We start from the raw sequence: 13,956 nt of genomic DNA, 5'->3' as shown, positions 1-13,956 counted from the left end.
TTAGAAAAGTAACCCCTCTCATGGTAGTTATTTTTTCGAAAATTAAATAATTCCTTCAAGTGTAGTTATGTTCGACTACATATTACAAGTACTTTGATTTGGGAATGTTAATTTGATGATATAAATTTGAAACTTGGTGTTAAAAAAATCGGTGTTTGTATATGGTTTTTTCAATATTTATAAGTATAACACAACGTACTATAATTTAATTAGTAGTACGAACATTAATATTGTGCACATATTTTACATGTATAAGTTAAATGATATAAATACATGCAATGAAACTTATTTTATAATTATGTATGATTTAAATGATATATAAATACAATGAAATTTATTTAAGCCCGTGTAATGCTTCAAAAAAAATATATACTTCATAATTAAGCCTTAAATATAGATTTTTTTTTAACAAAAAAAATGATTGTGTCTTACAGTCCATCCCTTAAATGGATCTTACATTTACTTATGAAAAAAATATATATATATATATATATAGATTAATAGATAGATTATGTCAATATATCATTTATGCAAATAAGTAAAGTATAAATAACTTTATGTACGAAGTATAAAGAATTGTGTTAGTAAATTTGGAGGGGGATAGTTGTGCACGCATTGCGTGTGCCTCTAAACTTGTGTTATTTAACCAAAGGGACTAAGGGGCCGTTTGGTTGGGGGTATTCAACAAAGGGAATGGGAATCGACGAGAATCATTCCCTTTGTTGTTGTTTGTTAGGCCACTTTTACAATCCCCTTTACCCCCTTCATTCCCCCAAATCCCTCTAACTTCATTCCTCACCCCCCCCCCCCCCCCCACAAGGTATTTCCATTCCATTCCTTGGCCACCACCACACCACCATACCACCATCCTCCAACATACCCACATCACCGGATACCGCACCACCGCGTACCCTTCGCCGCACCTCCCTCACCCCTCGCCGCCGCCTATCCCCTCAACTCCCCCACCCCTCGCCAGAAAGCAAATCGGTTTTTGGGAGAGGAGGAAGTGCGGCTTCGAGGTTGGTTGGGAAGGGTTTCGAGGGTGGCTGGGTGGTTGGGGAAGGATCTAGGGTTTTTTCGAGGGTGGGGGAAGGTTTTCGGGGGAGGGGAAAGTTGTTTGGGAGGAGAGGAAGTGTGGCGAGGGGTGAGGCAAGTGCGGCGAGGGGTGGGGTGGTTGGAGAAGTGAGATAGTGAAGAAAGAGGGGTTTGTGTAGTGGTGGTGGTGGTGTGGTGGTGATGTGATTCCCTTTGATTTTTAAAACAAACAACACACTAAATTTGAGGAATTTTCATTCCTTTCTCTTTCATTCCCTTTGTTCATTCTATTCCGATTACCCCCTGCGAACCAAACGGTCCCTAAGTTATTGAACATCTTTAATTAATCTCACCGAAAAAGTCACCTAGAGTCCCCATTTGCTTCCAAAAAATAACTTAGTCCACTTTTGCTTCTTTATTGAAGAACATAGTCCCCGAATATAGTCTTAACTCAATAATAAAATAATTCATGCATGTTATATTCACCGAGTCTATTTTGCCTGATTCATATATGTTATCTAATTTAGACGGCTTGTCATAGCTCAAAAACAATAATTCATGCATGTTAGTTAAGGCAATTCAACTTCAATTTATTTTTATTTATTTTTTATTTTTTCATGTGTTATGTTTTTACCTACATTCTCGAGTCTATACAACTACATTTTATTTAAAACAAATAAGTAAGGAAATTCTACGGCAATTGATGACCTTGATGTCTAGTCTTGAAAATAAAATCCATGACGGATATGATACAATTCATGATTATTTCATGCATACTAGCTTCCTATCTATTTACTGAAACAATATTCATGTAAAGAAAATGTCATCAAGCTACAACTTAGTTTTTATCATTTCTTCAATAAAATAATTAATTAATACTTGTAGACGATAGATAGGGGTGAGCATGGGACGGGTACCCGTACCGTTAGTACTAATAGTTCGGATAACCGATAACCAATATCACTAAAAAGTGATATCTATAAACTGAACCGATAAATTCGGGTACCTGGACTTCGGGTATCCGGTTTTTTCGAATCGGTTATCGGGTACCCAATAAGATATCTAATAATGATAATTAAACTTAATAATGTAGTTATTATGATACTCCGTATCATTTAACACTAATTAACAACAATACCACATGATCTTGATCAAATTATTAATAATATTACTAATCATTGATATTATATAATCATTGATATTATAAAGTGATTACGAAGTAAAGTAAGAGTTTAGATTTTGAAAAAATAGATTTAAGTAAGGAAAAAAAAAACAAAAAAATGCTTATCGGATCGGATCGGGTAACCGTTAATTTTAAAATATACCTGATTAGGGGGTTTTCCCCGCCCAATCAGGTCCTGCCAAGTGTCCTCCATTTGGACCTCTCAGGACCTGCCACGTGGCATACATCCATTTGCCACCATGGACCAATCATGCCACGCCAAGTGGCCTGCTATTTGCCACCTAGGAAAATGGCCACATAGGCCCAGTTTTCGGGGAAAAGCCCAATCAGCTCTAGGTTGACCTAAACCTAGGATTGGGCACGCTTCCCAAGACTATAAATACCTTCATTAATCCTAATTAAAGGGGGTTAAGCAATTAATTACTCTCACCTAGAGAAAACTAAACACACTGGTCACTCCTCCCTTGAGGAACCAGATCTTTCACCTTTACTTTTTCGCATTTATCTACTCCTCAAACAAGTACTAACTTCACCGTCGGAGGCGGAGCTCCCACCACAAGGAATCTCCGTTGTTTTGCAGGTACAGGCGCCCGAATTCCAGTCTCGGAATTGTAACTCTCCCGCAGGACATCAGAAAACCCCGAAACAATACCCAATTACCACATCTGATAACAAATTATCGAAACGGGTACCCGAACCGTTATGGTTATCGGATCGAATACCCTAATTTTCAGAACGGTTACAGATCAAATTTTCGAATAGTTTTACTTTGCTCAGCCCTACGATAGACAACCCTTCCTTTGTATAGATTTGCTCATGCTTCTAGGTATACAATATAAGCCGGTACAGTGATACTCCTTCCCTTTTTTTTTACAAAATGCTACGGAGTACAATTATTAGATCATATATACCAGAAAAAGCTAGTGTACCTAACGATTGATAATTAGAAACATGACATTATACGTAGTATATATTATTATAGGTTTGAATTTGAAGGTCATAATTTGAACATGGCATGAAAACTGAAAAGAAGACTTGGATTATTGGATTTCTTATATTCTACCGTAGATAACGCAGTGTGGTTTTTAGTATATACGCACATCGGCACATGGCATGCATGGAACTATGGAAGGCATGCGTTTGGTAATGAGACCATATACGACCACCCATACAATACACATGTATGTTGTATATTTTATATTCTGATAATAAAATATACTACCTCCGTTTTTATTTAGTTGACACATTTCTTTTGTCACGCTTGTCAACGCACTATTTTAACGATTAATATCTCTAATTTTTGATATTATAAAATTATAAAAAGTGGATATAAATAAAATATACATTGAGACGATTCAAACAAGATCTCACTTGACTATGTTTTATCGTAGCTATAGATAACAAAAGCTAGTCAAAGTATTGTTTATAAATAATGGAAAAATCAAACGGTGTCAACTAAATAAAAACGGAGGAAGTATACATCATCATTGGTAGTGAAAATAATTTACATACAAGTTGCAACTTTCTATTAGTAAATAAGAGAGATTAATATATAGAATTATGGGCCAATTGTTTTTTTTGTAAAGGGCATGTGATGGCTAGCTATTTAGTTGTTTTACTTGTACTTAAAAATTACAAAGTATATTTTTTTAGTACATGTTGTAGTACTGGTCAATATTCATTAAAACAATGTTGAATGATATTGATATCAAAACTATGATGAATAAACTACGGAGTAAGGTGTTTATAATATACTATATTTAAGTTTAATTGTTTTGTTCTATGTAATGATGTATTAAAGAGAGTAAATTATTTAAATATTTGTGTAATATGGACTAAACAATAATGTCAAACAAGTGTTATTTAGGCCTCGTTCACTTCACCTTATTTTTGTTGAATTGAAATTATTTTTACTGAACTGATATTATTTTTGTTGAACTTAAATTATTTTTACTGAACTGAAATTATTTTTACTAAACTGAAATTAATTTTGCCGAATTGAAATTATTTTTACTGATGCTCTGTTATATTTCTTCTTTAGAGTTACTGATTTTTACTGAACTGAAATTATTTTTATTAAATTGAAATTATTTTTACTGAACTCAACTAATTTTTACTGAATTGAAATTATTTTTACTGAATATTATTTTTTTAAGGTGAACTGAACAGGACCTTAGTATATATAAAAAAAAAAAAAAAAAATGTTTGGTTACAATCTAATGATTGATTTTACATGTGCATGTTACAATAGTAAATGAAAATTCTCGAAAAATAAAATTCAATTTTTGTTCATAATGTTTAATAGAAAACAATCCTCAAAAAAAAATGTTTAATAGAAACTATAATTGTAGAAAGTAGATTTAATATATAAAGAAATGAAGTGAATGGAGATGGTGCGGTGGTAAGTAAAGGCTAATAGAGATGGTGGTAAGAAATTAACATCACTTAATACCAAATTTATTGACTTTGTTTAACTAAAAAGGTTTGGTGCTTTTGAAAACCTTTCCAACCACCTATTATTTTTAAGGAAATGAACGTTCCAAGGACGTTACATAACATAACTAAAAGTAGATTTATTAAATTAAAATGAACAATATTACACAGATTGACGTGTGATTTTGTCATGTATTCCCTCAAATTCATACCATTTTAGATAATAGTTTAAGTGCTTATCTAACGTCCTATACTTTTGGGACGTTTGTTAATAAGATCCTTTTTATTTTAATTTTTTTGTTTGAGAATTTTTGCCTTATTGCTTTAGTAATATTAGGTTCTTCTTTTTCTTTTTTCTTTTTATATAAAAAAATCGGCATTCTTTATTTAGTAAGTTTAATCTGATGGTTTGATACGAGTAAGAATTTGAAAGGGTGACGCGCAAGTATTGTGTTTCAAGGCATGCAATTATGCATGCAGCTGCATTGCTGCAACGCTGTTTGGGTGACGAATTGATTATCAGTTTGTAAGGGTCTACTATTTGCATGTTTCGTAATTGGTTTAGGCTTCTCAAAAAATTATGCGAAGTATTTTTTATTTTTGGTTTTTTAAAATCAAAGACAGTATAATTCAAACGTCTCAATAATATAACCATCTATGATAGTTGATCTTGATCATTCACATTAGGATTAATAATAAGTTAGTATTCTATATAAGATAAAATAAAACTATTAAGTTAAAATAACATGAAATAAATTTTGATAAGTTCAGATAAGCCACAATATATAAGGGCTAATAAGCTATAATAAGATCTAATAAATATTTATAATAAGATAAAATAACATGCCACAAAGATAAAATTAAAAAAAAAAAGGCTAAGATATATAATTATTTTACACAAATTTTTCAAAAAGGCGAGCGTACATACGTTAATTTATTGTAAGACGAGTTAAAGTTATCTTAAAAGTATTTAAAGTTATTCTTTTTTGTTTTTTTTTCTTTTTTTAAACCTAAAGTTATTATTTTTCTAATAATAAAGTTTAGTTAACAAAAGCTTTTAATGTATTAAATTAATCATATTAGCCTTTATAGTATGTAATCATAAATCGATAAGAAATTGCACATTAAAAGAAAATTCAAATCAATGACAAATTAAAATTTACCCTTTAAGAGGTTAAAGTTATCATAAAAATAGTTAAAGTTACCCTCAAACTGATCGTCTTACAATAAAGTTAACGTACACATGCCTTACACAAGACTTATAATAATATGATGTACTACTCATTTCAACAGGATCTATCATTTTGGACATTATAGACAAAATGCAGTGAAAAAATTTATGTTAATTTATGAGAATGATTATTGAACCTCGATATACTTGTATGATTAGACTATCAAAGCCTAAATTTGATTAAGGAAATAATTTCCATGAATTCAATGGCATGAGAAATACGGAATACTACTTTATATGTTAACCAAACGACCAAATAATAGGCACTAAAGCTACCCATTGGCATACTTCTTACATATAAGTTCTACATGACAAAAGATTCAGGTATGCATAATCGCTGGAATTGAAAAAGTACAAGGTGATATGAATGGAATAATGGTGTAGTTGTTTGTAGTTATCTGCTAGCAACCCACTAAGAGGACAATTGACGAGGTGTCGTCGAAGCAAATGCAATTAAAGACCCATCAAATTAAAATTCTAAGGTGCCACTTATTATAATGTTTGCCTCATCTTTCAGAGCTGGCTTATTCGCCATAATGCACTACTGCACTAGCAGTCTTCTTTTCGACAAGTGAAGATTGTAAGAGGGCAAGACAAAAACTATATTAACAATTTATTACTAGTTGAAAGGAAAAAATAATTGAATTGACAAAATAGCAATTCTTTAACAATTTCAAAACAATTGGTACCAATTTTTCTGTTTGCAAGAAAAAGAACATTTCAACCACACTAAAATATTGTCGGTATATGTCTATCTATAAATCGGTGGATCACGGTAGAATATACTCCATAATATATTAGCATAAACAATTATGTTATTTAATCGCAACAATTAGAAAGGTTCAGTATGCATTTAAAAATGGATTATAATTTAAAATTAGAAGAAACCAAAGTTTCATAAATAAATCGATAATATTACATATTATTGATCAAACTATCACGAATTAAATTTCGACACAACTTTTTAATGGTAATTAGGATTTAGACATTTTTTTTTTATCTAATCTAATCTCTAGTTACAATTTTCTTAGTATTGAATTATAATGTACGTAAAAATATAATACTTTGTAAGTATTTCAATAAATTTATATGGGTTAGTATAGACCTTACGTCACTGCGGCAATAGGAAATAAAGTTAGATCTCAAAATAAACAAGATCTAATAACATAAGTCAATTTGAGCTAATTTATTAGAGTCAACAGAATGAAAATCAACGTTCGACATTCTACTTTCTAAAGAAAAACGAGTAAAATTGTGGAAGAAACAATGTTAGCAAATGAAATGGAGGCAAAATGCAACGGCTACATGAGGCAGTTATTAACACGTTTATACTATGTACGAATTTACACTTCTTTCACCAATCTTTAACTAAAAGACTAGTTCTACGAAGTTAATAAAGATGTGAAAATACTCCAAGCGTGGAAATATACTCCCTATGAGCCAAAAGAAAAACTTTCTTAGAAGTTTTGGGCCAAAGTTGGATCAACCTATGAGCTCAGGTTGACAATTGAACAAATCAATACACAAGCAACGCAATTAAAGATAACCATTATCTGAAACTAACAATGAAGTTAGTCACACATTATGTGGACAGCAATGAGGATTAAATTCGAGTATTTCAATGGAAATTTTATCAATCCAGCCGGGTTTGGAAAAAAAAAAGTGAATATTTGAAGGAAATCAAGAGCAATTTAAAGTTTCCAAGTGCCGAAAGATTGATCTTTATCAAGCATTTGGTGATTACAGAGGCCCAGGAAAAGTCCCATTCTCCCTCTGCTCATTCCAGCGATCAACCTACCAACAGTTACAAGGAATTCAATAATTTGTGATGTTAGCCTCAATTAGATGTCTTCCATATACCGGGAAAAATTGCAAGAGAAAACACTAATGCATAACATAAAATATTTATAGCAGCCAGTTTTGTTGGTTGCCAATCTTGCCATTACTAAGCTTGTTTATTAGGTTCCACTTTAAGGATTAAGGACAAGAAACCACCCATTAGGGAGTAATCTCACTACTACTCTAAAATGAAAAACATTACAGTAATTACTAAAACAATCATATATGGCCAACAACCAACTGTGCCACCTTTTAGTGGTTTCTATCCAACCACCATTAACTTCAGCATATATCCACCAGACCACCACTCCATCCTATTCCAACTACCCCAAATACCACCACTGTTGCCCTTCCATTGTTACAACTTCTAGAAGTGGATCCACTTTTACTGCAGTATCACCATTTGAAATCAAGAGAATAGAGTATACCAAAATAAAATTTAGGGTGGGGGTTTCAAACCATTTATTATAGGCAACAAAAATCAAGACACTTATTATACTCACCATTTTTATGTTCCAACAAAGGCTAAAAAGACTAGAGAACTATAGGTGAAAATGCTTATATACGCCCGGGTGCAAGGTGCACCCAAGGGTAAATTTTGCTTATTTGATGATTGAATGAGCAATAATCATCGAAATGAGAAAAAATAACCTTAGTTGCACCATGCACCCGGGTGTATATAAGAATCTCCGAGGATAGGAGAGGGGGCTAACTGGCTAAGTAGTGAGGTAAAGAGAGAAAATGACAAATTTTCTTTAATCAACTTGGTTTCAGCATGAGAATGGTGGAAAGTTCTAAAAAGTAGGTTTGGGTTAATTTACCATAGCATAGTGCTGTTAAACCTTCTGTATACGATATATATCAGCAATACCGCAGAGAACTGTATAAATACGAACTTTAGCTCGACTAGTATAGATAAAGCATCCCATTATGAATTTATGATACTTTGATCATTCCTCCCTCACCCTAGTCATTAAAGTGGAGCAGGTCCATTAGAAAGAGGGTGCACTTAGAAGAAAAGGTATTGACCCTGTCTTTGAATCCTTGGAATCCTGAACGACCCTCCTCCAATTCTGTGCTCGCTTCGATTTTAATTCTCCACATGCGTAGTAAAATAAAGGAGGTATTTTAAAATAGGTGTCAGTTTGGTTCGTTTGGATTAAGAAAGTCGAAATGGAAGTAAATTTTGTTTTTGTGGGTAGGTTAAAGCAAGACACTGAAAGTTGGTAATTTAAACTGCAGTTCAAATCGGCACTTTCGATTCTACAGTCATATGATGAATGGACAGATAAGACAAGCAAAGCTTTCATTTTCCTTAGGAATCGACTCTCAACCATAAGAATACCATGGAGAGAAAAATCCTTGCAACAACCATAATACCATGAGGCGCAAGCAATTAATGGATGACAGAAAGTTTTCCATCTTCTGTAATCACAAAGATATATGGACGCCATGTTTTTCTCCATCTTCAACAGCGTATGTGGAGGAAATGATAAGTTCATTGATCAATTGGTGGAAATTTTGCCAAGAAAATGCCAAAGGGACTTTCAAGATCATTTTTAAAATATGGGTTTGCGGCAACAACAGCGAATGGCACCAACAGAGAATCAGCTGTGAAAAATCACTTCAGTAGATTCGCTTTCTTAGAGTGAGGACTATCTAATACACCAGTAGGTTATAACAAAAAGGATATATTTGTGTCCTCAGGGGAAGGAACTAGGAAGGAAGGTAAATAAGTAGGATCTTAATGACAAGATCGTTAAAGACCAACTTGTAGATAATATTGACCTCAGTAAAGCAGTTCATAAATAAAAACCATGTATAACCTGTAATATTGGATTTTTAATAGGACTTACCCATTCACCAGGACAAAGTGCACGATAGAATCTGGCAAACTTTTCACAAGCATCGGACTCTTCACCCTTAGCTGCTGTGCACCTGAGATATATATCCATTAAACAATATCCAGGTTGGAATAAATCCATCTAGTGTTTGTATCCTTAACTAACTTATGAATTAAAAAATTAGGAATTCATACATCCACATAAGCAGGATATGCCAGAAAAAGCAGAATTCATACCTGTGGAATTCAATATATCTGGTGAAACAGTGTCGAGTTTGATTTGTTGTAGGAAATCGAAAATCAGCTGGAGCAGTCTTCAGTTCGATCTGCAAGCCAATAAACATATATAATATAATTTTTTTTTGTAAAAAAAAAAAAAGAGAAAAGGTAGCAGAACTACATGTAAACAAACTGAACCTGTCCTGTTGATTACAAAAACATTAAATGTGTATATGACATGGTACATACTTTTATGAAGCAATAACTTCTACTTGTATACACTCCATATTTCTATTTCCGAAGAAACCGCCTTTTAAGACTTTTTTTGTACGGAACCACCTTTTACATAATTTTATCTTTATTGATTTAGAGAAGGCATATGACAAGGTACCAAGAGAGGTACTTTGGTGGTTAATGTTGAAGAAAGGCATCCCACGAAGGTACGTGGACCTGACTAAGGATATGTATTGGGATGTGTCACCAAATGTGAGGACATGTGGAGGGTTGACAAAAGATTTTCCAATTACAATTGGATTGCATCAAGGGTCTACATTAAGCCCTTTTCTTTTTGCAAAGGTTCTGGATGAAGTAACTAGACCAATTCAAGATGAGGTTCCATGGTGTATGTTGTTTGCAGATGATATCGTTTTGGGGGATGAACTATAGATGGGGTTAATGCCAAGTTGGAGCAATGGAGGCAAAGGTTGGAATATAGAGGGTTTAAGCTAAGTCGGCGTAAGACTGAATATTTGGCTTGCCGCTTTGGTACTCAGAGGGGGACAAACAATGATGTGGTGAGTATGGACGAAAAGGACTTGACCATGAGTGAATGTTTTAAATATCTTGGGTCGATCATCCAGAAAAATGGTGACATTGATCAAGACGTGGCCCACAAGGCTAAGTCGAGGCGGCTTAAATGGAAAGTGGCCACATGAGTGTTATGTGACCGAAGCATTCCCTTACAGTTGAATTGCTCTATGGTACATAATGTTAGCCTTCTAAGAAGGAGCACATTAAAAAGATGGAGGTTAAAGAAATGTGCATGTTAAGCTGGATGCGGGGGAAACACTCTAAGAGAAAAAATCAAAAATGAGATTATTCGCAAGAAAGTAGGTGTGGCAGGCATTGCAGACAAAATGACAAAATATGGGAAAATCGCTTGCGTTGGTTTGGACATGTAAGACGGAGACCCGAGGGTGCACCGGTACGAAGAGTGGAAGAGTGGGACCATGGAGGGGTTAAATGAGGGAGAGGGAGACCGAAAATGACATGGTTGAAAGGAGTTAGGAAGAATATGTAGTATATATATTTGCATGAGGATGAGACATTGGATCGTAAGGGATGGAGGAGGAAGATTTTTGTCGATGACTACACGGAATAATCAAATTTGATTCATGTAGCTGACTTTACTTATGGGATTAAGACTTTGATTGATTAATTGAATACTGACTCTTGAAATTTTCTTTCAAAGAGTACTGGTAATTCCTTCCTATCTTACTGCTTATGTAAAGTGCAAATGAATTATTACCTCACCTTATAATCCCCAATTTTATCTCCTACTCTTAATATGTATTTCTCTTAATTCTTCAACCAAAACATAGCTCGAAAAATTACTAATTTACTATCATGCAATAACTCCCAATCCCATACTCTCATTAATTATATGATACCCAAGAGATAGGATTTTAAGTTTAATGCATAACAATTGTAGCTATAGAATGAATAAATAATTGCCTTCAAATTTTCATTTAAAACAAATTTCTCAGTATAAAGTGTCTCTCTTTTCCAATCAATTATATAAATCCCAAACTATTAACTCCTACTTTTTCATAGACCCCTTCTCCACCACCAGGCTTTTGATTTCAAATATGATTCCTATTACGGAAGTACTTTGTGTCTGCTTTGATCAATATAAATTAGAATTATGGAGTAATTGTGGGACATCTGCTCCCCCCCCCCCCCTCCCTTTTTTGGGTGTAAATGTCTGAAAAGTGACAAGTGCTGGCCCGGGTCACCACCTTGTCGGGCCGTACGCACACTCCACTCCACATTAGTATGACATTGTCTACTTTGGGCCTAACCCGCATGGATTTGTTTTTGGACACCTTCCCAAAAGGCCTCATACTAATGGAGTGTGCTTCGACTTATAAGGAAGTCATCTCTTCCTTATTTCTTCCATGTGGGACTTGGGATGAACAACCCCAACAACAAGTTCATGACAAGACCAAATATGTAAGCATATTTTTAGCAGCATGGTGTAAACTAGTGTTTTAAAAACCAGAATGAACTATCTCTCACACTCTATTTTCATCACCCATGGTTTTTTCAGCAATAGTAAAGTATTCCAATTCCATTATGTGCTTGGGGTCTATTCAAAATCGATGTAATTTAGGTCATTTTCATAAAAAGTGTCCCCCCACAAATTCATCAAATCTTCCAAATTTTCTGTCATAAGTGGAGAGGATAAAGTTAAACCAAACAATGATCAATAATTCAAGATTATTGTATCCCCTTAACTTCCAATGATGCTCTTTATTAGAAATTTCTTATCACATAACAAAGTCAAATAGCAGAGCTCCTCAAGACTAATCTGATAAGTCAGTGTAAAACCAAACAATGGTCAATAATACAATATTATTGTATATAAGTCAATGAGCTATAATTAGCACTTAGCAGCTCTTTTACATACATGATGATTAAGCCTCCCTTCAACAAGGAGTCAAGGATACTTAAAGAATTTAACTCTTTCAAGATATGCAAATCTTAATAATTCCTAGTTGATCAATTGATCAAATCTCTACATAGCCACTTGCAGCCCATGAAGATAGTCTTTGAACGAAAAGAACTCGTCCAAACAAAATATAGGGAGAAAATTTTGAGAATAGAGGAGGAACCATAAGGAATGGAAAATATTTTACATCGTCCATACCATTTAATACATATTTTGTATCTTCCCATGAACTCCCTCCCAAAAGAAAAGGTCCTTGTTTCGTTCTTGGTCGGTGGAAGGGAGGTAAGCCCAATCACTATTGTGCACATTTAATAAAGCTGCAATTAGCTTAGTTGTTCATTCTTTTCAAAATATATCTACAGGTTATGTGCATTAGGCTTTTGTAATCCCATTGTACCTCTAAGATGAAATGCGAAAGGCGCTTATCTTAGATTACATGATGGTATGTAAATTATTCACTATACACATATTTAGGAGTATTTTTGAAGACTTTTTCATCACTTCTTTTCTGGAAAACCCTCGAAATCCATTAATAACACACTATAAAGCTTTACAAAATTACAAGGGCGTAATCTCATTATCATTTGTCTCAAAGGAAACAAACTCATGCTATCAATTAGATTATTGTAACAAGGATTAAAGCTCTGATATTGTTTCTGTCGTATAACATACTCAAAGATTACAAATTTTTCCCAAATTCGCAAACATCACAAAAATTAAAATTTCACTCATAATTCAATCCAAAAACAAAGCAAAATGCTAACCACAAAATCATTAAATCGTCGCACTTTCTTTTATTCTACCAATACAATTTTATCGATAATTACAAACAAAATCAAATAATGCATTCACCCAATAACAACATTCAAATTGGTAAAATTAATTGCAAAAATTAATCAAAATTGCAAATTATAAATAAAATGCGTGAGATTCAGGAGAGTAGGAAAGAGAAATCGATAACGATGAAGAACAGGGAAAATTACCTCGTCCATTTTCCGATCAGATCAAACGAAAGTGAGAAGCGAAACGATGAAACGAGGAAAGACAAAAAATTGCAGAAAAATGAAGTTAATAGTCCTTCCCCTTCAAAAAAAAAAAAAAAAAAAAAAGTTAATAGTCCTTTTAGAAAAACAAACATCTGTTGGTTTAATTTGACTGGGCCCAACCTGATAGAAATAAGGTGGATGGGCTTGAGTGACTAACTGACTCGATGGATTATGGAATTCGAGACTAAGATTTCCTATATAACGGTTACAATGTAGGAATAACTATACGTGGACTAAACTTGTCAAAAAGGGTTAATTCAACTGGTTATGACATGTCCTTGGTTTCGAGAAATGAAGATTTTTGTTTGAAGTACAAAAGTATATGACATTGATGTAATCAATTAAGGTCTTGTTCAACTTTGACTACCAAATATAAACATGATTTGAGTTTAGTTT

At 33.5% G+C, this 13,956-nt stretch overlaps 1 protein-coding gene across 1 annotated transcript; it reads right to left on the bottom strand.

The window, feature by feature from the left end:
• Positions 1-7,164: 7,164 nt before the first annotated feature.
• Positions 7,165-13,654, bottom strand: LOC110721928 (cytochrome c oxidase subunit 6b-2). The gene is made up of 4 exons (XM_021901164.1): positions 13,498-13,654; positions 9,802-9,890; positions 9,578-9,659; positions 7,165-7,676 (listed from the first exon to the last, which is right to left on the bottom strand). The coding sequence occupies exons 1-4, from the start codon at positions 13,504-13,506 to the stop codon at positions 7,623-7,625; spliced, it is 234 nt and encodes a 77-aa protein (XP_021756856.1). The 5' UTR covers positions 13,507-13,654; the 3' UTR covers positions 7,165-7,622.
• Positions 13,655-13,956: the final 302 nt, after the last annotated feature.

This window comes from Chenopodium quinoa, unplaced genomic scaffold, assembly GCF_001683475.1.
Source record: "Chenopodium quinoa cultivar QQ74 unplaced genomic scaffold, ASM168347v1, whole genome shotgun sequence".
Lineage (NCBI taxonomy): Eukaryota > Viridiplantae > Streptophyta > Magnoliopsida > Caryophyllales > Amaranthaceae > Chenopodium > Chenopodium quinoa.
Note: the sequence above shows the minus strand (reverse complement) of the source record. Positions and strands in the feature narration are given on the sequence as shown.